Source organism: Fusarium odoratissimum (assembly GCF_000260195.1).
Source record: "Fusarium odoratissimum NRRL 54006 unplaced genomic scaffold supercont1.63, whole genome shotgun sequence".
Classification (NCBI taxonomy): domain Eukaryota; kingdom Fungi; phylum Ascomycota; class Sordariomycetes; order Hypocreales; family Nectriaceae; genus Fusarium; species Fusarium odoratissimum.
In genome coordinates, this window is record NW_022158786.1 from 22,843 (window position 1) to 48,453 (window position 25,611).

Consider the following 25,611-nt stretch of genomic DNA (forward strand, 5'->3'; position numbering starts at 1 on the left):
GTGAAGCATAGGGTTAGGAGAAAACCATTCCCGATCATGGAGTTATCACCAACTATATCAACAGTCCATGCGTAAGCTAATCCATGAAGAGATCGCACGTCTAGTGGTCAAACAGTAGTCGGTGTCTTATAAGCGCCGCTGAATATTGATCACTAAACTTTGACGTGTTTCCATCGTCATTGGAAGGTTCTAGATGTGAGAGAGGCTGATTTTGGCTATCAACCTCCTCATTCTTCCTGTTATGTCGGATGACTGACTTGAAAGCATCCCGAGAAAGCTGCTGCACTGTCTCATCATTCATATGGCCGCCGATTTGCCTCTGAGCCCACCCAAATCCACTGTTCTTCCCGTTTATCGTTCTTTCGTTTGTCGAAACCAAAAACTGGACAGTCTGATCTCCAGTAGCGTAGTTCTCGATCACGCTGGCTTTCTGCTGTAAGCGGATATCTGCCGTGCGGCAAATCCTTATCAGCTCACTGGTCGTGTTGCGTTCATTTCTCAGTCTCTCGAGGTTTGCTGCGTCCAGATCAGACATGGTTAACTTTGCTCTGGAAATCAACCGATCTATTTCCTTTCGCTGGCTCTCTTCTAACTCCTCCAATTGTGCAGCAGCAGACTTGAGGCTTCCTGCACACGCTTGTAAGGATTCATTGATAATTTTATCAGGTGAAAGCATAGGTTCGACGGCTGCCCGCGGATCCCCACTCCTTTCGGTGTGACCTAGTTGTATCTCATTTATAAAATCCGAGAGTCGGTGGCAGATTTGAAGGCCGTTTTCCGTGCTCAGTCGCTCATCTCGGATGCGCCGTAGCTCGTCAGAATCGGAATCAGACGCTGGTACAAAGCGCGCGAGTAACGATTCGAGCTTTCCGTCAATTTCTTGAAGACGAGTCTCCAAATCATCAGTTGTATTTTTGATCAGTTCTTTGTGACTTTCCAGTCTCTCGGTCGTGATAGATGGTGTACGCCTGTGCGATCTGTCAGAAGTCTGTTCGGATCTCTAGTTGTTAGGTCTCGAGAGCTTACAGGGTCGTATCCGCAAGGGCTATATTAATCGTAGACTTGTAACCAGCTAGCTGCTGCCGAAAGCCGCCAATGTCTTCCCCCATGTACTTCATCTTAGTCCAGTCACGAAAACTGGTTCGGTCTGTACTGGATCGTGTGGAGCACTTTGCCAACTCAATACCAAATTCTTCGCAGGCTTCCCCGCATTGCTGCAGAGGGATCTTGAGCGCTGAAAAGTCCGCTTCGACTGCAGCTCCAACCGTTTTCATGAGCATTTCTAACACCTCCTCTAACGAATTAGCTCTTCTAAAAGGTCCCTGACCTTCTGAGGATGGGTGCGGAAACTTTTGACGTCGTCATAGAGTGTGACGCTTGCTTTCAACGCGAAAGTGGCTAGCGCCAGAATCGCAGAGGCGAGACCCAGTGGCTCTGCCATTGTGACGCAGTGATCGGACCAGTATTGAGAGAGAATATGTAATAGGTTTGATGAATGGCCACCGAACTAATTGTAGAGTTTGTTAAGTTAGAAGAGGGATTAAGTAATCACGATGATATCATGATGATGATGATGATGTAGGTCACCTTGATTGCAATTTGGCACCTTGAAGTTTTTATACCCTGGGGTATAAATCAGACTGCCTTGACTTGGAGATTTTATCTGGTGGCCGTCAAATTTGTGCCCTAGGGTTGAAAACCTCTAGAGATTTCCTTCTTCTATTTATTTATTTATGATTCATTCATGATGCATGAGTATAGAAGACTATGCGCAGCACTATATATATACCTTGGGCAAATCTTGGTATCTATTTTATTACTTTATACCCCAGGATACAAACTTATCTAGATATAGACGTACTGGGAAGATATATATAATACAATAATATTAATATTTTATAGACCTCTACCTTTTGCCCTATCCTTTTTACTAAATTCCATCCTAGGATTGAAGCTCTCATAGATGCCTTGTGAATACATGTTGAAAAGTTGGAAAGCCGGGCTGCTCTTGACAATATTGCAGGGCTGCAGTCCGAAAGAGACGCTATATGGTCCGGCGGAGTATTCCTGCGAAAGGGAAACTGTGAAAGACCGGGAAAAGAGGGATAAAAGCCCGAAGTACGTCAGTGAAGTTCTTGAAATATTTTTCCTGGTCTTCTGAAAGGAAATGCACCCGGGGCGATGATTTGCTCGTACGTCTCCTTGTCTTGAGATGGTCAGCCCTCCCCAAAATCGGTACATGCGACTTGCAGGACGATTGCTAGTCTTGCCAATTGAAGTCCCACAGGTACAATGCATGTCTGCTGGCTTCTTACAAAGCCTTTGTTCGAGCTCGGCATTCTGCAGATAACGAGGCGTGGAGTGGGCGCTGGTGAGGTATTGGAAAGATCGCTCACTTCCGTTGAATGAAGTCTTCGTCTCTGCGACACCCACGGTGGCCTGGTGCAAGACGATACTGTTAGTACTGGTGGTAGTAATTCGATCTTCTATTCTGGATGGAAGAAGTTCAAGGTGGCTAAATTCCGCTTTGGGACCGATGACGTCGAGTCTGGTGGTGATCGTTCTCAGCGTGGTCTGGGTATTGATATCAAGTGTTTCGAGAGATGATTTCAAAGCCTCCAAGTCGTCACTCGTCCGGATGTTTATATCGCTGTTGTTCTTTAGCACAAATGCGTTTTTTAACCATCGCTGTGGATCACTCACAGGTTGAGGGCTTGTATAAAACTGCTCAGAGTAGCGTTTATTCGTGAAAGATATTCTTCCAACTGCACCAACTTCTTGCGATCAAAGGGATATCGCGCAATCAATTTCTGCCTTCTCCAAATCTCCTTGGCCAGCGATTGATCTTCAGTCGGCATCAACTCGTTGAGCAAAATTTCGAGACATTTAAGCTGCATTTCACAATTTATTAAACTCAATTTTAAGCCATCGATGGCTGGAGAATGACGATGGCCAAGCTTTGCTGCACTCGATTGAACAGCGAAGACATGGAATTTGAATAGGGCCAGGCTCTGATGAGCAATTGCGACATCTTCCTTTCTGTCGTTGATAGCGCTCAAGTAGGTGTGAAGGCAGACAAGTCAGATTCGCGAATGCCCAGATATGCATTAACGCCACATTGGCCACGACTTGGGAATGTTAATGAAGATATTACTTCCTGATCAGGAACAAAGTATAATTTTATTGATTAGAATAGTATCATAGAAGAAACCCATGGCGAAACGCAAAGCTTCGTGCTCTCTTTCCGTATATGTACATAGGGATTGTTGCCAAGCTGATTGCAATGATTATGCCTCCAATTACGAAGAAGGCATCCCTCACACCTTGGGTCGCAACCCAGTCGTTCATATAGAAGCTCATGCCGAAGGAGAAGACGTTTTTGGTGAAACTCATCATGGCGTACGCTTCAACAGCCTCACGACGATGGGAGTCGACTACATAGGATACAACTCCAACGATGCCGAATTGGACTCCGAGGTTGATCATACCCAAGCAGACGATGACAGGGATTGGCCAAGGCTCAGCGTTTGCAAGGCTCTGGCCGTAGCCGAAAAAGCCACTGCCACCAAGTGTAGTCAGAAGAGCAAGGATTGGAAGACGAAATTCAGGCTCTGCGGCAAAGAGCTGTCAGCACATGTATCCTGGTGAACTTTCCGGGTAGTGGAGAATCGCTTGCCGTAGATTCCTTCATTTCTCCTAGCCAAAAACGTAGCCAGCCCATCTACCATCAGACCAGCCAGCGCCGTCGCGATGAAGGTACCGACGAATGATGACAGGTTCGTCAATCCCACCTGGGTAACTGAGAAGTTGTATGGGGGCCCAGTAAAGATTTGCGAAAACGTGGATGCAAGGAGGACCAACCAGCTCATGCAAATAGTCAACTGAAAACATCCCCAAATAACCACTGGAGAACCAAGCATTTTGAAAGGTGCAAAGATGCTATACCAGAACCCAGAGGAATCGTAATAACCGCTCCAGGGCCAGAGTTCATAAAGGAATGAGTGTTGTTCTGGGACGGGAGCACTATCACAAAGTGAAGCTCTGTTTTCAACCTCAGATACACACTCCTTCTTGTCATCCGCAGCAGAAGGTTCCTCCATGTGAGAGTTCACTGGGATGCCTGACTCAACGGAGCGCTTGTAAGCTGTCTCGGGCATGAAGAAGAAGGTAAGCAGAAGCTGAACCCCAAAGGCACCAGCCATGGCCCAGAGGCAGGTTCTGTAGCCGTATTTGTCGATGATAGCGCCGGCTGATATCAATAAATCAATACTAGACAAGATGAAGGTTGGAGACCAGGACTAACCAATAGGTGAAGCAAGATTGATGCCACCGAGGACACCCAGATTAAAAACCGCGTTCCGGAATCCCCTCTGATGAACGAACCAGATGTCAGATATTGATGCAGGAACCAGGGCTTCCATTGGGGACATGCAAAAACCCTGAATAGCACGGGAAACGGCGAGCGAGACAAAGTCTTTGGCCACTGCGGTCCACATCGTTGAGCACAGTAGGCCCAGTGCAGTGATAAGATAAACTGGCCGCTTGCCGATCATCATTGCCAACGAGTTACAGAAAAGGTTACCAAACGCCAAAGCAATTAGAAGGGCCCCAGTGAAGCCTAGAGTGAATGTCTGAAGAGGCACATCGAATTCTTGGGCAAGAGGTACCAATGCCGGACCAAGAAGAGGTCCTATCGCACCGACGCATCCGCAGCCAATGATGATAGAGACAGTGAACATCTCTTTCTTCCATCTTGGCCAGTTGAGAGGGTCGTTGGGGTCGTCAGAAGGTTGAGGAACAAGGACAATCTTGCCAGTCGGATCGTGCTTGAGGCTGGCATGGTTCTTATCGGTAGAGTCTTCTAGGTTTGAAGAGACACCCTTCTCATTAAGGAATGATGTTCCAGGGACATTGGAGAGGAGATGATCAGCAAGAACACCCAGACCCATGTTAGATAGCCAGGTCGGATCTTGTATGCAATGGAAGGAGATAGTGGTTGAGCTGGGGATAGAGAAGATAGAGAGGTATGACCAGGAAATTAAGGAGGGATTTGAGGATCTGGGTAACTTATACGTCGCTTCGGGGCCATATGGCCGATATTACTTAGGGATGTGTTAATGATGAGTGAACAGGATTCATGGGTTAAAGGAGCACGGACTGGATTGACAAAGCCATTTTTCGCTTCGTGGTAGACCAATTGTATAGTTGATCCCTCCAGCCGACAGTTGTCAAGGGCCATCTGCCGACACTTAATCGTCATTAGGGTTACAGGCCCAACATCTTGCCAAGACATGACAAGGAAGCTGGAGCTACAGCCACGGAGCTAGCCAGTAGTAACGCATTTGTTGCTCCATTAAGCTTGCATCGTTAGTCTCTGGCCATGTGTTGAGATGCAGATCGTGGGGTAGTGCGGGGGCGGGATGGACATCATGGGTCGGTCCCTTTGCCGCTTGCTTGGCTGTCTCAATATTCGGCAGCGGGCATTTAACTGAAGGGACTAATATCACTAGCACATGGGGTTGTTGGTACACGAAGGCCATGTATTTCAGCACAATTTAGTCGTATTGGTAGCAAAGCACTTCAATCAAGCAAGAGAAAACTGAGAAGGCGCGGCTTTGGAAGAAATGATGTTGTAAATGCAATTAAATATCCAGCCCACATTACAGTATCTCAAGCATGACCTAATTTGTAAAACATCTTGTTATTATGCTCCGCCCCAGCATCAGCATAATCCGCATGGGGTCTCAGTGTAATGGTTTCCTCGTTCAGTTCAGCCACCTGACCAGTCCTGGAAGGGTCTGTCACAAATTGCGAAACAGCTCTTGTCAAGGTTGAGATTGGTGTGATTATCATTGCCTTAAAGAGTTCCTTATCCGGAGTGATATTTGTTTCTGTATTGTCTGTCAGCAGGCGAATAGCAATACTCAGGTACTTGGGCACCGTAAACTGACCCAATACTCCAGGTGCAAGAGCGTTAATTTGGATCTTTCGTTCTTCAAGCCTGACAGCCATCGAACGAACCAATCCTATAATGCCGGCCTTGGATGCGGAATAGAGTGGTGAAACTGGGAACGGATAGATGGCTGCGGATGATGATGTGCAAACGATGGAGCCTCTCGAATTTGGGAGACGACTTCCAACCTTGTTCTTGAGCATATAATGCACGGCAAGCCCAACACCTACGGTCATCATTGTCCGTCAGTCTACAGAGTAAAAAGGATTAGTGGAAAGGTATAACTGACTGTAAATTACTCCATTCAGATTGATATCTTGCATCCTCAGGTTCGGCTTCCGGGGAAACTCTGTCGGAGTGCAATCGAGGGCTCCGACTATAGGATCAGAAATTCCCGCATTGGCAATGACAATGTCGATTCGAGTCTCGTGCTCACGATACACTTGTTCGAAGACTGCGTACTGCCCTTCCCAAGATGATACATCGCACCATTTGAAACTCAGCTTCGCTTGGGGGTACTGCTTTGACACTTCCGCAACAACATCAGGGCCTGTCTTTGAGCTTACGTCGAGCACGGCCACCATGTGACCCTGGGAAGCGAAGTGACGGGTTATAGCCAAACCAATGCCACTTGCGCCGCCGGTCACAACGACTGACAAACGTTGAGTCTGAGATGAGGTGACAGTGGTTGAGTCAAAAGAGGGCGACATTTTGAAAGTCAAGACGAGAATCAGAAGAAAGTGACTGATTCAGTGATGCTAAGATGCAATGAACCACAACTGATTATACTCTCACCGCAGATATAGCAGAGATTCCAGAGCGCAATGCAAAGATGTAAACGCGGGACGGTAAATAGGTGTCGATGCCGCGCGGGAATGCCGAGTACCCGGTGCTCCCCCACTGTCGGCAACAGCACCTACACGCTACAGCACAACCACAGAGACCACTAGTCTAACATCTAAGACCTTTCAAAAAGCATCTCCTTCTCCGAGGGCGCCTGTCGCTGCCGTCTCCTTCATTCACTATTCTCTCTATCTGCCCAATTTTACCAAAACCAACCATGGCCGAAATATTCTTCTCGTCAGACATCGCAGATAATGTGAAGGGAAAGGTTGTTGTTATGACAGGTACTGCTTAACATTTCAATATCCAAGTTTCACCAAGTCCTGTTTTACATTATTTACTGATGATGGTGCGCGTAGGTGGTGCGCAAGGAATTGGAGCAGCAACAATTTCACTGTTGTACGAGAGAGGCGCCCATGTTTATTTCGGCGACGTGGATGATATAAACGGTCATCAAATGGTTAGCCATCTCCAGTCAAGCATGCCTCACAGTGGTGGATCGGTACATTTCCAGAAGCTCGACGTCCGCAACTACAACGAACAGCTACAGCTCTTCAAGACGCCTTATGAAGAAAGAGGTCGTGTCGATATGGCAATCTCTTGCGCTGCTATCATAGAGCCTAATGGTTGGTTTGGGCCGGACCAACTAAGCCTCGAGGCGGTTATGACGGAACCTCAACCGCTTAAGAATACTATCGACATCAACCTGACGAGCGTTGTTCTCTTTTGTCGATTAGCTCTTGCTTTCATGAAGGGAAATGCAGATATGACCAATTCAAGCGACTTCTCTAAGTCTATTGTCTTGGTGTCGTCTATCGCTGGAATAACAGAGGCAGCTGGTCTCTTCGCCTACAGCGCTGCAAAGCATGGCATAATAGGACTGATGAGGTCATTACGAGCATTAGCTGCAGCCAAGCTCAACATTCGTATCAATGTCGTATGCCCCTGGGCGACGGACACACAGATGATCGACAATGTGCGTTCCATCTGGGACAAGCACCGTCTCCCGCTGAATGCACCCAATGATGTTGCGCAGTTCATCGTTCAGCTGGCGGCGGATAAGAGTTTAAACGGGAAGTCCGTTCTAGTGGCTGGTGGCAAAGGGTATGACACCGAGGAAGGCATTGATAGGACAATGTCTGAGTGGTTTGGGCCTCTTACGGAAGACTTCTGGCGTGGTCAAAAGGCACTTGGGACGGTGAGTACTATGATTTCCTTCTACGATGTACTTTTGAGAGGATGTTTGCTAACATCAGACATTAGGGTGATGAATGGTCTGATATTTGAAACATGTGCCACCTTCAATGAGTATAACGTTATTTGTATTAGCATCCGTGGCTTGAATTCTGGTTTAGTATGAGCATAGTGCCAGTCTTGTTCTTCTGTGGGTTGGTATCTCCATAATTGACAAAACATAGCAAAGTCCGCAGCTCCATATTAACAGCGGAGTCCGCAGCTCTATATTAATAATAGAGTTTGTTTAATAATCAGCCCGAACCTTTACAACGGCCTGATAACTAATCGTAACTCCTGCAGTTATAGCAAAGGTATAAAATTCTATTATCTAATTTAAACTTCTTTTTGATTTGCCATACCTAAGTGTCTACCTTCTTTAAAACTTCCCTTATTGACATGTCTCCTGCATTTCTTGTCGCCGGCGCCACCGGCAATACCGGACGAGGCGTAGTCACGACGTTGTCGGAACTTCTCAAAGACAACAAGACCTTTTCTGGTTACAAGATTCTTGCTCTCACACGTTCTTCTAGCGGAGATGCTGCCCAGCAACTCGCTCGCCTGCCCAACGTCGAGGTCATTGAACAGAACTGGGTCGAGATCACCGCAGACTGGCTTCGAGAACGCCACGTCGTCAGAGCTTTTATCGCCTCGCACAACGAACCCAATCACTTCGCCGAGGAGTCTACATTCCATCTCGCTGCTCTCCACGCCGGCGTTGAATACGTCGTCCGGATCTCAACAACCGCTGCAAACGTCCGTCCTGATTGCCCTGCCTATTATCCAAGGACGCATTGGGCGATTGAGACCTTGCTGAGCTCGCCCGAGTTTGATAGACTAAAATGGACTTCATTGCAGCCTAATGTCTTTACGCAATTTTGGCTTGGTCCGGCGGCCGGCTTGATCAAGACGTTCCGCGAGACCGGGAAGCAAGAAACCTTGAGGCTCATGGCTTCAGAGGATGCTCCTGTTGGCATCATCGATTCCAATGAAGTAGGAGTCTTTGCAGCCCACCTTTTGGCTTCGGAGGATGTTACTCCGCACAGCAAGGCTAAATACGTCATGAATGGGCCCGAGGATATCACTGGACGTCAAATTGTCGGTCTTGTTGAGAAGTATATCGGTACCAAGGTTGAGGATGTCGTCTTCAAGGACATGTCGATGATTGAACAGTTCGCAGCCCATACACAGCAATCCAAGAATGTCATCCTGTCAATTAAGCATGCTCCGGAAACTGCATGGGAGGGGAAATGCGGAGTTGCCACGACAAGCAAGGAGGTCCTCCAGATTGCTGCGCCCAAGAATACACCTGCTGAAATTCTCAAGACATTGGTTGGGGATAACTAAGTGCCTTGAATAGAATTGGGTGTTTTGTATATATAAGTTGAATTAAATAAAAGAATAACTACAACGCTCAGAAATGGCTCAACATCTCCGTAAATGGCTCCGTATCGAACAGAAAGTTATCTGTTCCCTGGACTGATATCCCGTCCCAGTGAATATCAGGTCCTCCTAGTGCCATGGGCAGACATTCATCAACAAATGCCTGGCCTTCATCTGGTAGTCGCCACATACTACCCATGGTCTGCGTCGCTTCCGTCACCTGTTGCAGCATCAACAATCCTCCAGATGGTTCATCGCCTGCGTCATTGAGCGTAGCAGAGGTAGCGAATGCTGAAATTTCAGTGTCTGAATCTGCTGGAATACTTTTCTCATGGTCTAGTGTAAAGATCTGGCTGAGAAATTGTCCACTGCTCTTTCTCCGAGGTGGAATAAGACGCTCGCGGTAGCTCTGTAGTGCGTTGCGAAGCTCCGTTAAGACATCTAGATAGCGGTGGGCTTGAGGACTTGTACGATCCAGATCCCGAATAATACCAATTCCGCTATGTAGAGCTGCCTCGGTCTCGAACGTTGCTGATCTTTCTGATAGCGTAGCCTCAACGAAGAGGGAAAAGGCCATGATGAGACAGGCACTGAAAATCCAAGCTCTTGACCTACACTTAGAATATGTTTCGATCGAGGGGAAGTGAGAGTTCTTACTTGAGTAACGTCATGTTCTGTATGAGCAGGCCAGCAGATTGTGTTCTTCGCGTTGTCTCCACCAGCAAAACAGCCGCATCAATGCAGACCTGAGCCAACTCCTTTGTCTCTCGATCGCTTGTTCCATATGTACCAAATGTACTATCTGACCGATCTAGGCGTTTCAGCTTCACGAGCATATAGGATATTAGAATCGGTCTAGTGGCCAACATAACAGTGTAATAGTAAAAGGCTGAGACAGCAAAGTTGCCCAACGTCTGCCACCACTGCTCCGGAGACATTGGCGAGCTGACTGTGCAATTTGTCATGCTCGACGGTAATGCCGAGCTCCAGTCTCGAAGCTGTCTCAAAAGTTCTTTTATCGACGTCAGATTCGTGTCTTGTTTGTTGTTGAGGTGATACGTGATCTGTTCGAGTATAGTGCAGACTCCGTAGCATGCTGACATGGATGTGAACTCCGGCGTGCACGGTTCTGGGCCATCTGGTACTGAGAATGATGGGTTACTTATTCCACGTCTTGGGGATGAGGCTGGGGTCTGGGCGAGGACAGCTCCGAATGCAATATCTAAGATGCGCAGGCTTTTCCATACCTGAAGCCTGTTGGTACACGTGTGTCAGCTTCTCACCATTATTGCTCTCGTCAAGGAATTGGGGTGAAATCAATAAGGTCGCCTACCTGAATCTATGCGTTTCTGGGGTCAGATTGCGATAAGACTCGGGTAAATGCAAACCAATCGCATGTGCCACTCGAGTCGCAACACCCAGATATATAAAAGCCCCGTCTCTCTTGCACGCATTCACCATGTAGATACTCATCAGCAGAAAGATAGCTACTAGATCACCTGTAGGGTCTAGTAGCATACCCTCAAAGGCTACCTTTTGACCATGATCAAAATGCTTCTGCGCATGATAAAGAGTCTTGGGGCTCGTTCTACAGCCCTGCCCGCCGACGGCAATAGCCAAGTCGATGATGGCGCCTTTTTGGCAAGATTGGGATAGACCAGAGGCGCCGGAGCGGCCCCTGCCTTCTTCAGTCTCTTCGAGCAACTCTAACAGTTGTTTAGGAGAGTAAATATATATAATCCCGGTCGTCTAAGGTACTCTGTTAGCTCCTTGCCTGCCAGAGTGAACCGCCAACCATACTGCGACTAAGAATCTCTGGATGTAGTCTCGCTTCTCTTCCAAGGTTAGCTGGCTGTCCGGGCTGTCCTCGGCGATGTCGTGCGAGGCTTGAGGATACGATGACTCCAGCATAGCCTTGGCCCGTTCTTTGTCGGTGAACGGGGATGGCCCCATATAACAGAGGAACGTGTGACGTAGGAAGTCGAGGAAAGAGAGTGATGCGGAATCGCCCATTGATACTACAAAGACAGTAAGCTTTGAAGAGTTGATTGGCGATTCATTGACTTGTACTCACGGTTTTCGCCCTCTGAACTCTTATCCTGACTGCCAACATTTGACATGCAAGATGAGAACGTTGTGTCGGGAGTCTCATTCGACTGTTGTCCGGCTGTAGACTCTGGCGTCTGAGGTGCCTGCACTTGCTCGTGTGTATCGCTTTCGTTGGCGGACATTGCTACCTCAGAGCAAACAATGTAATCGAGACTGGAGCATTCATCGTTGCCGCTGGAAATGATGTCACTGCTCCGGCTCATCGCTCGACGTTGTGCTTTGCTGCTCATGCGACGCGGCCGAGCTGCCTCGGGATCGTAGATGCAATAGGGGACGTAGTCCCGCCGGCGGCAATTGGCGCATGGAGTTTGCGAGTCACATCTCTTCTTGCTGTTTTGGCAAGGTACGCAGGCTATGACAGCGCGTCTACGATCTTCCGTGCGAACTTTAGGACGAGGCATGATGAGAATCTTGGTTGTAATGATACACTTGCCGCTTGTCAATTCATCAAAGCTGTTTAGTGGGGATTGGATTCAGGATCAATCAGCTATGCCAAGATGGAGATGTCTGGCCTAGCATTGTCTACAATCATCTGCCGCCCCCAGAGCCGAGACTCTAACGCTTGCGAGTTAGTGATATCAATATCTGCACATTGTGCGGGGAAGCTAGGGGGTAGACTACATCATAACCCAGGGTTAGCGGGGTATAAACGAATAGCTCCTCGTCTCTCGCTTACAGATGCATGACAAGTTACTGGACCGGGTAATGATATTCATCCACGCGATATTTGAGGTATCATCTGGCGGCAAGTGCACTCTTATCCCCAGCTCGGTCCGTCGGATAGCCACCTAGGAGGGGAGAAATCCGGGGTAACAAGGAAAAGTTCGGCCAGTGATGGCAAGGCAGAACTCATTACTCTGCATTGCATGAAAGTCGTTGACGTTTTAAAGTCCTCGCTTCGGCTACAATTGCAGTGTTCTCCTCTTTACTCCGCCATTTGTAAACATTTGATAATATCACGTTCCCCTCTTTTTTTGCCCCAATCATGGCGTTTACGCTTAACCATACCCAATTGGGTGATATCCAAGGCTTCAAGCTAGATGGTCAAGGAGTCGTACAATATCTGGGCATTCAGTATGCCACTCTAGCTCATCGCTTTGCTGCTCCAGAACTGAAAGCCAATTATGGGGGAACAATTGATGCGACAAATCGCGGGTAAGTTGTTGCGTTCACCAGGCTCTTCCCCAGATCTGCGAGCATGATTTGAGCTAATTGTCCATCCTCCTCACAGCCCAACTGTTGTTAGACCCCCCCTGGCATGCGATATTGAGTTTGGCCTCATCCAAAAAGCTCTCGACAAGCCACATGACCGTCCTATGTCTGACCTAAACGGCCTGACTCTCGACATCACCGCTCCCGAATTAACCGTCAACGACAACAATGCAAAGTTCCCCGTCCTTGTTTTCATCCATGGAGGAGCATTCATCATAGGTGACAGCGGGGCGCCACATTATGACATGGCTGCCATCGTTGCATATTCCCAGTCTATCGGAAAACCTATCATTGGTGTGTCAATCAAGTAGGACCCCTTCTTCAGATCAACCCTACGCTTGTTCTTGTTGGAGGTCTCTGTTGCTGATGGCAAACAGTTACCGACTTGGAGTCACAGGGTTTCTGGACAGTGACGAGATGAGAGCTACGGGTATCCCACCAAACAGAGGCATTCTCGATCAAAAGACAGCATTCCAATGGGTTCGTTGCCATATTGGCGGGTTTGCTGGCGATCCAACTCGTATCACTGCCATTGGCCAGAGCGCAGGAGGCAGTAAGTATTCATGACAGCTCGGTTGTTGTAGACAAGTCAGCTGATCATTTATACAAGGCTCCATCATGCACCTCCTTGACTTGGACCTACCTGGAGAAACCCTTTTCGATCGAGCCATTTGTTTAAGCGGAAACAACCTAGCTGTTCCTTCATCTACCAAACAAGTAACCCAAGATGCGTATAAAGCGGTACTCCAATGTCTGGCAATAGACTCAGCACTATCGAGCGAGGATCAGTTAGAAGCGCTGATTGCCATATCACCAGAGGACATTCTATCCAAGGTTCCGCTTTCGATTCCTCTGCGGCCCGTGGTAGAGACAGACCAAATGCTTTCATTCGGATCACTCAAGACTCATTTAGCTTCACCCAAGCATAGACCTCCTCTAATGATTGGTTCTACTGACTTTGATGCCGTTGTCTTCGAAGTTCTGGGCCTCTTCGCAGACAGAGAAAAGGGATCTTTGGCTGAAGGCTTCACCAGATCTTTGATGAAGTCTATTCCTGAGGAGTACCACGTCAGGCTGGAGAGCTTTATCAGTCAGTATGGAATTTCAAAAGATGACAGTGATGATGGAACACGCGTCAAGATTCTCCAGTTGGGAACAGATATTAAGTATTTCGCCACGTCAGAACAATATGCTACCTTTTGGCCGGCTCAGGCATGGCTCTATTACTTTAATGAGTCTAACCCATGGGAAGGGCCGCATAAAGGTCGTTCAGCTCATTGCCTTGACATAGCTTATCTTTTCTTGAACTACGATGGCTTTATGAATGACTCCCAGAAGAAGACAGCAACGGCATTTGCTCGAGATGTCATTAGTTTCACCCATGGGGAGGCTCCTTGGGCCGAGTTCCATGCTTCGAAGAAGACGAGAGTGTATGGGGCAAATGGAAATGGGGAACTTCACAGAGCCACGGTGGGCACACCTTATGAGGTGGGCCCGTCTTATGAAGTCCAAGCTCTATGGTCAAGGATAGGTCGCGATGATCTAGCTCAAGCTTGGGATGCTTACTCCGCAAGGTCGTAGTTAGTGGCACTAGACAAGATATGGAAGACATCTTGACCTTGCACAAAACATTTTCTTAGGGCTTTGGCTACTTAGCAGTGTCACAACAACCTATTGCCGACTCTTATTGTTGTTTAGATGACGCGGAGCATGCTTTCGCAACCTGGCCTCGCCTTGTCAGATGCCACTTAATACACGTTTTTGTCTGGAAGGTCAGCAATGACGCTGTTAGTATAAAATCAGTTTAATTACTTAGGGCTGCTTATTATGTGATTTGCATAGGATGTTATGAATAGAAAACAGTAAATATAAATAATAAGATCATAGTCAAAGCGCAATTCATTTCAAAAATATAGAAGTAGTAATGTGCTTATATCTCCTCCTTATCATTATCCTTAGTTAGCAGAACTGTATGCATCTGCCTCTCAGCTGACGTGATAGTCTTAGACCATCTCCAAGCTGGAACCTTGGACTCATACAGCTCATCAATCTCAGCGGCGGATCGACTATACAACCAAAAGTCAGCTAATTTGCTCCATAATTAGGTAAAAAGCTTTATCCCCTGTGTTGTCTTGCTCTAATTGTGGAGATGCCAAAAGACAGAAATTTGCTTACCCCTTGGTCTCTGGGACATAAAGCCACATAAGAACGCAGACTGGCACGGAAAAGGCGCCAAATACAAAACATGCCTTAATATTGAGTTTAAGTAATAAACGTGGGACAGCATAGCTATGAGAATTAGAAAGAAAACTTGACTAAATGTAGCGTTATCCACTTACCTAAAAGCGATTCCCAGAATAGACTGAGCAAAGAATGTAACAGAAGCAGTCTTAGCTGTTACATCATTGTCAGTGAGTGCAATCATGATTAGAAAAAGAAGCACACGGTAACTTACCTCGAAGGAGAGCCGACGGGATCTCAGCCGACATGACAAAATAAGACAGGTTGACAATCTGGAACATGAACGACCAAAGGCAGCAAATAAATAGCTGAGGCGTGTTAGTATTACCCTTTGGTCAAGGGAAGAGCAGGCAAAGAACAGAACAGGGGAGTGACTATGACGTACAAGAGCAGTGCCAGTGGCCACATTACCAGTAGTAGCTCCAGCCCACCACAGAGATCCAGCGATAAAGAGGAAAGCACAGATGGAAGTCTGGGAGATGGTGATGAACGTTCGTCGACCAAATCTGTCGGTCGTCACAGTCCACAAACTGACCGCAAGGAGGTTGCAGCAACTAGTAGCGGGAAGATTAGGGTTAGTGCTTGACAAGGATATAAGATGTATTATGCACAAGGTACGACTTACGAAAGGATGAGAGTTGCAAGGAATGGATCAGAGAGGCCGGCAATCGCAAAGAAATCTGCACGGTTAGGATGATGCTTAAAACGATAATGACAACGAACTTACAGGTTGAGTAACTCAGAATGATAGACAGACCGCCAAACGGCCCGCTGACAGCAAGCAGCAAGACAGTAAGGGTTCGTCTCTGTTGAGGAGTCAGTGATGAGCGCTTGATTCAACGAGCAGGGAAACAAATAAAAAGTCACCATACCAAATTCAGGCCCTTGAAAACGTGTGTAAGCTTGGGTGCTTCGTCCAAGAGTTCCCTCTCATGCGAAATCGTCTTCTCGATGATACTGTATTCCTGTTCAAAGTCATAGCCTTCAACGTTACCATACAGGAGCGTTAATGACTTCATGGCTTTCTCCTTCTGCCCATGGCGTGCGTAATACCAAGGTGATTCAGGAACGAAAGCCCAAAACAGAAGCATCATTACAACAGGAGCGATGAGGATTCTCAATGGCAATGTGTAATCATCAGGGTGGTTCTTGTTCAATCTCTGCATCATGACATTGCAGGCGATGTTGCCGATATTACTCCTATACGGAGTGTCAATTTATGCAAACATGTGGTGATTTAGACCAAGACGAAACGTACCAGACAGCTTGAAAGGTGAGCATACCACCGCGAATATTGTTTGGGCATATTTCCATGACGTAGACCTGACAAGTGACCCTGGGGAGTGTTAACAACTGAATAACAAGGAAGGTAATGTAGGTAGGTCTTACTGAAGAATACCAACACCTGCACCATTGCAAAGCTTTCCAATGGCCTGTGACATGAGTTTCAGCATTCACACAATGCCTCGTACAAGAGGTAGTTAGCAGCTAGGACTCACCCATACAGAAGGGGTCTTTGCCACATTGAGAACAGTGCAACCCTAGAGAAGTCAGTCCTGCGGCCTGCTGATCAAGCAGCCTACCCTGCCTGTATACTACTTACGACTGCCAGCCAGAGCCAAGCGAGATAGAGGCACGCCTTACGGCCGAATCTATCAGAGAACCTGCAAGGGTTAGCAGTTGGACATGATGGCAGAAGCGCACAGCGCAGACAGCACGGCTTACCAATGGATATAGAGGAAGGTAACAATTTGACCGACGTTCTGATCTGGTTAGTCACGGCTTCGGTTTCAGAATAGGAGAAGGTGGACCAACGAGGAGGGAAGTCCATGTAGATACTATTCACGATGTTCAGCATCAGAGACCTCATCGTTATGGTCGTACATGTCAACTTACCCCAGGTAGGATCAAGTGCCTGTACACCGGAACCGCCTTTACGTCCGAACTGTTTGATGAAGCCGGCATTCGCGATGATGTTGTTACCGATTTTGAGCTGGGTGACAAAATACGTGTGAGCCTCAGTTCAGCAACCCCATGCCAATCACTCACCTCAAAGCCTTCGCAGACATAGCCGGTATAAACGGCGAGTGCAACTAGAGCGACCCGCCTAAAGACCCAGACGGTGCGCGGGATGGACAGGTTATCGAACTTGGACTTGACGAGTTCGTCGGGATGGTATTCGGCAGTGGGGGTTATCTTGTTATCGTCCGGGATAGACTCGACGTGCGCCAGGTCAGGCCTGTCTGACTGGGGCTTCTGGGAATGGGCCATTGTGTCGTTGGTTGCAGCACGGTAATTTGTTGGTTTTGGATTAGAGATGATAGAAGGAGCGTTGGTAAAACTGATTGAGAGGTGGTGATTGACTAAATATATTCTTTTCCCATTTGAAGTCTAGACATACAGCTCAGAATCACAATTTGCTGGTCCCAGGGACGGGGAGATCCTTGAACTCGGTAAGCTCTGACCCGAGGCTGGGGAAGCCTGGGGTTACCTGCCGATCCGGGGCCCCAGACACGATAGTTCAGCCCAGGCCCCGCATCACTACAGCTCATGGGCTGATGCCACGGCTGCGGGGATCCTTGCACTCCGCGGAATGCTTTGTCATTCCATACCCCGGGGCCCGGCTCCGTGGAACGTTCTTAGTCCACTCAGCACAGGTTTTATGCACAACGCACCACACCTTAGGGGTAGCTGGGGCCCATTCAAAGTACAAAATTCGGTCTGGTTCACCAAAAGAGTGACAAGACCGAGAATGCGTTAATAATTCAACCTGCGGAACGAAACCCGGCTTCCGCCACCTATGTCTCTATGAAGCCGAGCCAAGCGTACTGATGCGTTATGGAGAGAGCAATGCTCGCGGTTTTGGTCACATCAACAGTTCTTTGGAGATAAATCGAATGGCTTGATTGTCCCCGCTTATACATGGCAAGCTCACTGATGCTGCAGCGACTAGTTATGGTGATGGGCTTTGGGCGTTAGTGGTTAGAACGTATAGTATAGTCAAGCTCATCAATCTCCAGCGAAATGACATCAAAACCTCGACATCTTTGAGCTCGTAACTAAAATGTATTTCTATGCATCTATACCAAGTCATCTGCGACATCTAGGCACTTATCGTAAACTCCAATTGGTGTCCTGTCCAATCTAGACGTAGGTCTTGGTTCGGCAGGACTACATGCAAAGGGACCGGTCGAGATACTAGCCTCTCCCCTCTAACGATTATTTTCACGCCAGCATCAGATCCAGTCCATGAAACATGTACGGCTCCCAATGTCTCACCGCCGACTGTGCCAACAGGCACAGTGGCACTTAGGCTAGAGTAGAGTTTCAACCTTGGTTGGAACTTGATAGCTTTCCAGCCAGGGCGATCTGGCCTCACTCCAGCAACTTCCGCCATGAACTCATAGAGGGGAACACTCCCCCAAGCGTGGCAGTCAGAGCGCTGGGCGACAGCATCCTCGACCCAGGTGGTAACATGTAGTTCCAGCTGATCATACCACGGTTTCCAAAACTGGTGGAAATGGTCATCATAGACGTTACCTCCTGCGAGAGAAAAGGCTCGAAGCGTATAGAAGGACATGGCGATTGATTCCTGAATGAATTGTCCAGCGACTGTTCGCTCTATGCTTTTCCGCAACAGTGTCTGTGCCTCCCGGCCGCTGATAGCTCCGCTCAGCACAGTCCAGATTTGGCTATGCTGGCTGTATTTTGGCATTTCACCCTCGGCGTAAGCAGACACCAGGCTGTCAGTAAAGAACTCGCCGTCAAAACAGTGCGCCCGAAGAGATGAAGCAACACGTTTGGCACGGTCCCTGTATTCGTCTCCAAGGGCGGGCCTTCCAAGAGCACTGATGAGCTTGGATACGGCGTTCAAAGTGTAGGCGTAGATCGCATTTGTGTAGGTAGAGATGCCAGTACGCTCAAAGACAGCTGGATATCCGTATGGCTTCCACTCCTTTGTCCAGTCTATGAAATGCCATATACCGGCATCTGGTCCGAATTCGAGCTTAACGAGGTGTAACTCAGAATCGAGGCGAGATTCAAAATATGTCAAAATGGCATCGGCGACAGGCATGAACTGTGATAAGAACTCTCCATCGCCATAGTAGTCATGGTGATCACACAACATTTGGATCCAATATAGTGAGAAGTGAGGGATGAATTGCTGTCTATGAGTAGGCGCTCTGCTTGCTGTTAATCCGAGTCTCGGCTGGAAAGAATTATGCAGCTGGATAATAGCTTGTCGTGCCAACGCGTCATCCCCGGATATACAATAAGTGAAGAGTGCAGAGCTTCTAGTATCCATGGCATACTGCATCTGTTCATAGAAAGGACAGTCCTCGTAGCAGTCATGCATGCAATTGACCAAAGTGCGTACGCTAGTATTCCACAAATCGTCCACAGCAGCGGCAGAGCTGCTATGGTTTGGACCTCTTGTAGCCGAAAGTACCGCTCTAACGTCTAGAGGGTAATGGGCCATCTGGAAATCAAGCCCCCGAAAATCCAAGCCCGAGCTTCCAGCAAGAATCTCGACCTTGATGAAGCGAAAGGTTCGGAAGTGAAACGGGGCAAAGGTCTCATATTTCGTCTCATCATAATATTCTAGGCGATTGAATCCATCTTCTCCCCGGAAATTATATATATCATGTGGACCAAAGAGTTGTTTCGTTCGATCGCTGCGATGCTCTTTCCTTCTCGCGCCTGTATAGTAGTCCGGCTCATCTTCATAGCTCTCGCTATACGTGATCTTGATATAACCACCTCTCTCGGAAGGCCTTGAGAAACAGGCACGGATGAAAGCCGTTGTGTGATGGGCGACCTCGAGCTCCAACTCATGACGTGATCCTGGCTCAAGATGCAGTCTACGCTGCAGAGGTGTGCCATGCTCATGTTCAAGTAAGAATGCACCCCATGTCTCCATTGGCACATTGCTTTTCAAGTTATGTATTCCTGTGAAGCCAGTGCCTGCCGTGATGCGATACGGCGGTATGAGACGAGGCGAGAGGTGCCAGGGGGTCGAGTTGCCAGTTGAATTCTTGAACTTGAGGACCTGAGCTGGCAGCCAATCAAGCGGACGACCAGAGTCTTGTACTTGGTGGCTTTCGTAGATGTGAAGAAAGACGTCCTCAGACTCGTCAACTCGGAGGCGACTGTTAGGGTCGATTGCAGTCTCCCATGAATCGCTACTGGAGAGTAGCTCTGGCCAAGGTGCGATCGTGTCTGGAATGGTGATTCTCAATCCCCCGGTGGGCAGGCGAGCAAAGGCTGGGGCATATTGTGTCGAGTAAAAAAAGCGCAGAATGTGGACGCCGATATAGTTATCTCCTTCCTTGAGATATGGTCCAATGTCAAGCTCATCATAAAACCATAAGTTATGGTCGCCTTTGACGGGGCCGAAAGCGACGAGTTGGTGATTCACATAGAGCTTGTACTTGGTGTCGGCAGTGATATGGATCTTGAGAGACTCGGGTAGTCTGTCAGATTCGATCGAGAACTGCCTCCTAAAGTGGACGAATAGTCCAGCTGTATCGGGTATGTCTTCAGAGAATGATGGATGCCACATCCATGTTCTGTCAAAAGTGGCTGACATTCTGGGTTAGGAGAGAAGCCGACAAGAGATGAGTTGGCCAGGTGAACACGCTGGGATTTGCCACGTTAATGAGCAGTGTCATGTTACAAGGGACCTGGGCGGAACAGCACGCACACTCCGGAACGAGATGCATGCCGTATACGCGTATAGGGCTCTCTAACTAAATTAGGCCCTTATGCTCCCAACCCCACATTTGATCCCCATAAGACAGACCGAGCTCCGCGGAATAGCCCTTGACTGACTTACTGCTCTCACTCTCACGCTCACTCGCGCATTCCACGGAGACGCAATGCCACCTGCACATGCCTGCAATGCCTGCAAGAGACGAAAAGTCAGGTGTGACGGGGTTGAGCCCTGCTCTAACTGTCGAATCTCGCACCTTGACTGCACTTACAGCCATCCCTCAACACGGCGCCGTCAGAGTGTGCGAAGTATTCCTATTGATTCTGGGCAAGATGACCATACCTTGGATGGCACCACGGACTACACGTTCCAGAGCTCGGTGTCCCCTCAATCGCTACCCCCTCCAGGCGCCGAATCCGCTCGTCGTGACTCCAGCCACGGACTCGACTTCTACCCCGACCCTGCACATGTTCACTCAACTCTTCAGGCCACAGCTGGCGCCCTGTTGAGCCCAGAGCCCATCGCCGACGCGGTCCGCAAATGTGTTGACTTTTTCGTCCAGTATCAGTTTCCAAACACCCCGGTAGTTCATGAGCCCACGCTCCGTGCTGCCGCTCTCCTCATCACGGCAGAGAACGTTCCGCCATTTGCAAGCTTCATCTCCTCAGCCTCGGATTTCCATCAGCAAGTATCATACTTTCGAAAGTTTACCCTAGCCACAGCACTCTGCGCCTCTGTCATGTCCGTCTTGCCCGATCGTCCCCCTTCTCAGCGAGTTCTCTTGGCGGCATCGTTTTTATCAGCGTCGAGAGCCATGCTCAGGAGATATGAGGAACATGACCTCGAGCATCCAGACTCGACATCTCTTGTTATCCGTATGTGGCATTCTGCTGCTATGCAGAACAGCACCGGCAAGGTCGGCACGTCGTACCATTATCACGCAGAGGCGGCGTATCTAGCGCAGCGAATGAGGCTCTACAACGAGATGTCCGTGCAGGAGCATCCCAAGCTTGAGGTGCCTTCGCTCCGTGCGAGCTTCTGGCTCTTGTATCTAGCGGACAAAACCTCGGCTGTTTTGCAATCACGTCCTCCGATCCTCAACGAGCAGTTCTTTAAGCGTGAATTTACTTTACTTGAAAATGGCCACGATGACAATTTCCTACTGGACCCTAGTAGGAAGGTAAACGAAAACAGCCTCGAATCGCGTCTTCTTGTTGGGTTCCATCTGAAACGACGCATCTGGGCTGCTGCTGCCAATCTGCTCGACGATGTAAGATCTCTCTCGAGTCGCCAACTGGCCGGCCTGATACAACCCTTAGACGTGCAACAAGAGATTTCTCGTTTGAGCGAGTTGTATTTGGTACTCACAAGTCTTGCGGACGAGTTGCCAGCATGGCTCAGAAATCCTGACCATGGCTCCGATTGGGACGACGAGCAGGTCACTTCTTACCAGAACAAGTGCTTCTGGACGCAGAGAAGTAATATAATGACCGTGTTTCATTGCATAAGGCTCGTTATCCTACAAGAGTGTATCGATAATGATTTCCATGCTCTTGTCGGGCTCAACCGTCAATCTATCTCTTGTGCTACCCGGAAGATTGAGATTGTAAGAGATTTCCTACATGAATTACACATAGTGCCGTTTTACTGCTTCCAAGTCCAGGGAGAGCCCGCGGTGAGTGTCAATAATCATTGCATGACACGTAAACTAAACTAAATGAACGCTCATTCTGTCTAGGTCGAGCGAATTCGTCGTGTTGGGACCATACTCCTTCACCTGGTTGACAACGCCGAAAACGACACGATTGAGAGAGTTGCGCGATCTCAATTCGACAACTTGCTGGATTTGTTAGCACAGCTGGACTCAAAAGCTTCGGATGAACTTGCTGGCGGGCTGTGAATCGATACAAGAGTCACCATGCTGATCGTATTCTTGATGGATCAGGATCGAGGGTGTACCTTTGGTTACAAAGTATCGTATATCCAAGATCGATAATACACTTGCTACTTGTCGATTGCAACTATCGTGCATGTTTTTCAGAGTAGAACTCGTCCAGTTCAGTGGACCGCTTATTGTTCAATCATGCCGTAATGGAATAGAGTTGGTCACATTGATGGTGTAATCATGCCGAACTCTCGATTAAGCCAATGGAACCAAGTGTATTGATACTGGCGACATCAGAAGAAACAGATAATCGCTCGCGTAAACCGGTCCATCTCCGTGAAGCAATCATGTCCTATCACAGCTCGACTGCTTCATAGTATCACGCGCAACTGCCCCTTGCAACATTTAAGGCGCCTTTACAGGGAAGCTATAATGACGATCCATCCAGCTATGTACCGTTTGGAGGTGCTGAATACTTCTTGCCATCAATAGTTGTAGTCAAGGTGCCATTGGCGTTGAACTCATTAGTCAGTACATCAATGGTGATGTGGAATCCGTCAGCACTGGTCTTCTTGGTGTTGTAGATACCAGGGCCAGTCTGTGTCAGGTTGGAATACCAATCCACATGGCTCTGAGTGAAGCTGTCAGACGCGGTTGTGGCATTCTCCCAACCATTGAGAAATATTTTGCCGTCATCAGAATAGTTATGGTATATGACTGCAACCTGTGCAGGCGTGATTGCTACCTCAGCATAGCCTGAAGCCTTAGCATCAAGGGTGTATCGCCCGGGAGTAACACCCTTTCTATCTGGTGTACTGCTTCCGGGGACATATAGCTCAGCCCATGGGATATCGTCGGGGACAGTGCCAACTGGTGTGTATTTGGCTGGCCTACGGGCAGTGAAGGTGGCTAAGACGATACGAATATCTTTGCCATCCGGTTCTTTCGAGGGGTAGCAAGGCAACGGATTGATGCCACCGCAAGCAGGAGCCTCAACGTGAGCCTCCCAATACACGACCTGGGTCGAGTCAGGGGACCATTGGGGGTCGGCTTGACCATTCCACTCTGGATCACGTAGATCACCACTGCCAGACTTACTAGAGCCAGGACCGTTGATCTTCTGGCCATAGTAGTTGTCACTCTGGCGGTCACCATACGCGTCGAGCAACCATGGCGAAAAGAAGCGACGTTGTCCATTGTTGCGGATCGAAGATGATACAGTTGTCGTCACCAAATCAATCAGAGGGGGAACGTTTCGCATACCGGCCAAAAACGTTTGTCTATCGGTCCCGCGAGTGTCCATGATAGCCCACCATTTTCCATCAGGCGAAGCTTCGATCGGGTCAACGTAACCCGGGTCCGAGGTGATACGACGAACGCGGCCAGATTGTAGGCCTACTGCAAATATGTCAAGGTTGCAGGACTCCACCGGGTTTCCTACATAGACAGCTTCGTCGCCGCGCCCGCTGAATCCTCTCAGCTCACCGACACTAATGGCGCTTGTGTTCAAGGTCAGCTGAGATCCCTGGGCTGCCACCGGCGCCGGCAGATCGGTTCGATACAGCCTATACACCTTGATCAAGTCGTACCGTGGCGCGAGCGGCAGGCCCGTCGTTGGCTTTGGGTTGAACTTGAGACGGCCGAAGTATGCAAACTGTCCCAGCTTGGCCCCTGTGGTGAAGGAGCTAAAACCGAGATGAGCATTGTCTGGATGCAGTCGAAGTTCTCTAATGCTGCCGCCAGCACCCGAGCCATCTGCACTGACATCCCAGTGAATAGGGTAGACATGAAGCTGGTCCGGCGTGCACTCATCGCTGATAAGCAAGTGATCTCCGCAGTCGGCAATATTGCTTCCAAATAAGATGCGCTTTCCGTCATCAAAGGCCTGCGGGTAGTCATAGGTTGGGGTTTGTCCGACGGCGTTCTCCGCCGGTACGCCGCAAGTGATACATTTCCACTTGTCACCATTGCTAAATTTGGAACCGTCTGTCTTTATAATGATGATTTGGGAGCCATTATATATGCTAGCAGGATCCGGAGCCAAAGGCGCACCGATAAAAGGCACAAGCGCAAGAACGTGTTTGCCATCTGGGAGAAACTCCCCGGATTGAAAAGCCCGCAAGCTCTTGACTGGCATACATCCTGTTCCGCGCGGGTTGATCTTGGTGGTACAGGCTCCCGGTGCATCATCGGAGATGCCTGGGGGTAGTGGCAGTCTCTTCAGATGGACAGGCTCCGGCTTCGGCGGGGGCGGAATAGAGTTTGCGGAGCGCGGCTCTATAGCAGCAGCTGTAACTAGACTGCCCTGCCCGGCCAAGGATATGGCGAAAGCTGTAAGAAGTTGCATTGCAAGCATCGCAATAAGCGAACGGCTATAACCAAGGGCGTGATGCTGGTATGTAGGGATTATGTGAGCGATGAGAGCCAGAAAGATAATGAGATGAGTTTGTATTCTGGAGCAGTATATTTTCGGATTCCGTTCATTCTTATATATATCTATCAAGGCTTCTGTACACGACATGGATATAATTATCCAAGAACCTTCCCCCACATCTCGGTGCTTGTCTTTCCGCGCTTTAGACATATAGGGCAGTCTGGGGTAGTACTCCAGCTTTGCTACCTTGCACCAAATTATGCAAGGAAATTCCCATGGCAGGCCAGAAGGAATTGAACTATACCGCCATTGGATAAAAACAGCCGCAGGGGTGCATTTCCCAACCTCAAGGCCGCTAGCCTCTTCAGTCCAAGGCCGCTAGCCTCTTCAGTCCAGGGCTCGACTAAAATGTGATCAAAGCTTGCTTCGTACTGCGAACTTTTAGATACAGATACCAAGAGGACCTAACTTATTCTAGCTAGAGTATGAGCACATTTACATGCACCTATTTCTTTGCCTAGCAGAAGGAATACTCTAGGACGTGGGCGTATCCGCGGAGACGAGGAGATGAGGAGGTTAAAGCAAATAGCCTAAGCCCTCCCACAATGTCATTCCGGACACGCCACACTTCCGCGGAGTTCTAGTGCAAGCTAGTGCAGTATGCG

The 25,611-nt window shown here is 48.6% G+C and overlaps 13 protein-coding genes across 13 annotated transcripts; 4 read left to right on the forward strand and 9 right to left on the reverse strand.

Moving 5' to 3' along the window:
- Positions 1 to 100: 100 nt before the first annotated feature.
- FOIG_15976 (uncharacterized protein) lies at positions 101 to 1,441 on the reverse strand (the record flags this gene model as incomplete). Its single annotated transcript, XM_031217387.1, has 3 exons — positions 101 to 968; positions 1,027 to 1,292; positions 1,328 to 1,441. The coding sequence occupies 3 exons, from the start codon at positions 1,439 to 1,441 to the stop codon at positions 101 to 103; spliced, it is 1,248 nt and encodes a 415-aa protein (XP_031052858.1).
- Positions 1,442 to 2,123: 682 nt separating this feature from the next.
- Positions 2,124 to 2,897, reverse strand: FOIG_15977 (uncharacterized protein; the record flags this gene model as incomplete). Its single annotated transcript, XM_031217388.1, has 3 exons — positions 2,124 to 2,206; positions 2,316 to 2,650; positions 2,704 to 2,897. The coding sequence occupies 3 exons, from the start codon at positions 2,895 to 2,897 to the stop codon at positions 2,124 to 2,126; spliced, it is 612 nt and encodes a 203-aa protein (XP_031052859.1).
- Positions 2,898 to 3,198: 301 nt separating this feature from the next.
- Positions 3,199 to 4,949, reverse strand: FOIG_15978 (uncharacterized protein; the record flags this gene model as incomplete). Its single annotated transcript, XM_031217389.1, has 3 exons — positions 3,199 to 3,611; positions 3,734 to 4,249; positions 4,304 to 4,949. 3 exons carry the CDS (start codon positions 4,947 to 4,949, stop codon positions 3,199 to 3,201), a joined length of 1,575 nt encoding a protein of 524 aa, XP_031052860.1.
- A 721-nt stretch (positions 4,950 to 5,670) lies between these two features.
- FOIG_15979 (uncharacterized protein) lies at positions 5,671 to 6,663 on the reverse strand (the record flags this gene model as incomplete). The annotated part of the gene is made up of 3 exons (XM_031217390.1): positions 5,671 to 5,891; positions 5,952 to 6,179; positions 6,243 to 6,663. The coding sequence occupies 3 exons, from the start codon at positions 6,661 to 6,663 to the stop codon at positions 5,671 to 5,673; spliced, it is 870 nt and encodes a 289-aa protein (XP_031052861.1).
- A 350-nt stretch (positions 6,664 to 7,013) lies between these two features.
- On the forward strand, positions 7,014 to 8,083 carry FOIG_15980 (uncharacterized protein; the record flags this gene model as incomplete). Its single annotated transcript, XM_031217391.1, has 3 exons — positions 7,014 to 7,080; positions 7,156 to 7,994; positions 8,060 to 8,083. 3 exons carry the CDS (start codon positions 7,014 to 7,016, stop codon positions 8,081 to 8,083), a joined length of 930 nt encoding a protein of 309 aa, XP_031052862.1.
- A 345-nt stretch (positions 8,084 to 8,428) lies between these two features.
- FOIG_15981 (uncharacterized protein) lies at positions 8,429 to 9,376 on the forward strand (the record flags this gene model as incomplete). The annotated part of the gene is made up of 1 exon (XM_031217392.1): positions 8,429 to 9,376. One exon carries the CDS (start codon positions 8,429 to 8,431, stop codon positions 9,374 to 9,376), a length of 948 nt encoding a protein of 315 aa, XP_031052863.1.
- Positions 9,377 to 9,443: 67 nt separating this feature from the next.
- Positions 9,444 to 11,922, reverse strand: FOIG_15982 (uncharacterized protein; the record flags this gene model as incomplete). Its single annotated transcript, XM_031217393.1, has 5 exons — positions 9,444 to 10,017; positions 10,070 to 10,666; positions 10,746 to 11,161; positions 11,213 to 11,430; positions 11,487 to 11,922. The coding sequence occupies 5 exons, from the start codon at positions 11,920 to 11,922 to the stop codon at positions 9,444 to 9,446; spliced, it is 2,241 nt and encodes a 746-aa protein (XP_031052864.1).
- Positions 11,923 to 12,459: 537 nt separating this feature from the next.
- Positions 12,460 to 14,314, forward strand: FOIG_15983 (uncharacterized protein; the record flags this gene model as incomplete). Its single annotated transcript, XM_031217394.1, has 4 exons — positions 12,460 to 12,676; positions 12,753 to 13,040; positions 13,111 to 13,286; positions 13,344 to 14,314. The coding sequence occupies exons 1-4, from the start codon at positions 12,507 to 12,509 to the stop codon at positions 14,312 to 14,314; spliced, it is 1,605 nt and encodes a 534-aa protein (XP_031052865.1). The 5' UTR covers positions 12,460 to 12,506.
- Positions 14,315 to 14,663: 349 nt separating this feature from the next.
- On the reverse strand, positions 14,664 to 15,222 carry FOIG_15984 (uncharacterized protein; the record flags this gene model as incomplete). The annotated part of the gene is made up of 4 exons (XM_031217395.1): positions 14,664 to 14,799; positions 14,909 to 15,022; positions 15,073 to 15,127; positions 15,189 to 15,222. The coding sequence occupies 4 exons, from the start codon at positions 15,220 to 15,222 to the stop codon at positions 14,664 to 14,666; spliced, it is 339 nt and encodes a 112-aa protein (XP_031052866.1).
- A 615-nt stretch (positions 15,223 to 15,837) lies between these two features.
- On the reverse strand, positions 15,838 to 17,245 carry FOIG_15985 (uncharacterized protein; the record flags this gene model as incomplete). Its single annotated transcript, XM_031217396.1, has 8 exons — positions 15,838 to 16,174; positions 16,233 to 16,310; positions 16,364 to 16,407; positions 16,474 to 16,515; positions 16,578 to 16,638; positions 16,700 to 16,742; positions 16,871 to 16,967; positions 17,024 to 17,245. 8 exons carry the CDS (start codon positions 17,243 to 17,245, stop codon positions 15,838 to 15,840), a joined length of 924 nt encoding a protein of 307 aa, XP_031052867.1.
- An 832-nt stretch (positions 17,246 to 18,077) lies between these two features.
- On the reverse strand, positions 18,078 to 20,564 carry FOIG_15986 (uncharacterized protein; the record flags this gene model as incomplete). Its single annotated transcript, XM_031217397.1, has 1 exon — positions 18,078 to 20,564. One exon carries the CDS (start codon positions 20,562 to 20,564, stop codon positions 18,078 to 18,080), a length of 2,487 nt encoding a protein of 828 aa, XP_031052868.1.
- Positions 20,565 to 20,853: 289 nt separating this feature from the next.
- On the forward strand, positions 20,854 to 22,587 carry FOIG_15987 (uncharacterized protein; the record flags this gene model as incomplete). The annotated part of the gene is made up of 2 exons (XM_031217398.1): positions 20,854 to 22,362; positions 22,426 to 22,587. 2 exons carry the CDS (start codon positions 20,854 to 20,856, stop codon positions 22,585 to 22,587), a joined length of 1,671 nt encoding a protein of 556 aa, XP_031052869.1.
- Positions 22,588 to 23,020: 433 nt separating this feature from the next.
- On the reverse strand, positions 23,021 to 24,919 carry FOIG_15988 (uncharacterized protein; the record flags this gene model as incomplete). The annotated part of the gene is made up of 1 exon (XM_031217399.1): positions 23,021 to 24,919. One exon carries the CDS (start codon positions 24,917 to 24,919, stop codon positions 23,021 to 23,023), a length of 1,899 nt encoding a protein of 632 aa, XP_031052870.1.
- Positions 24,920 to 25,611: the final 692 nt, after the last annotated feature.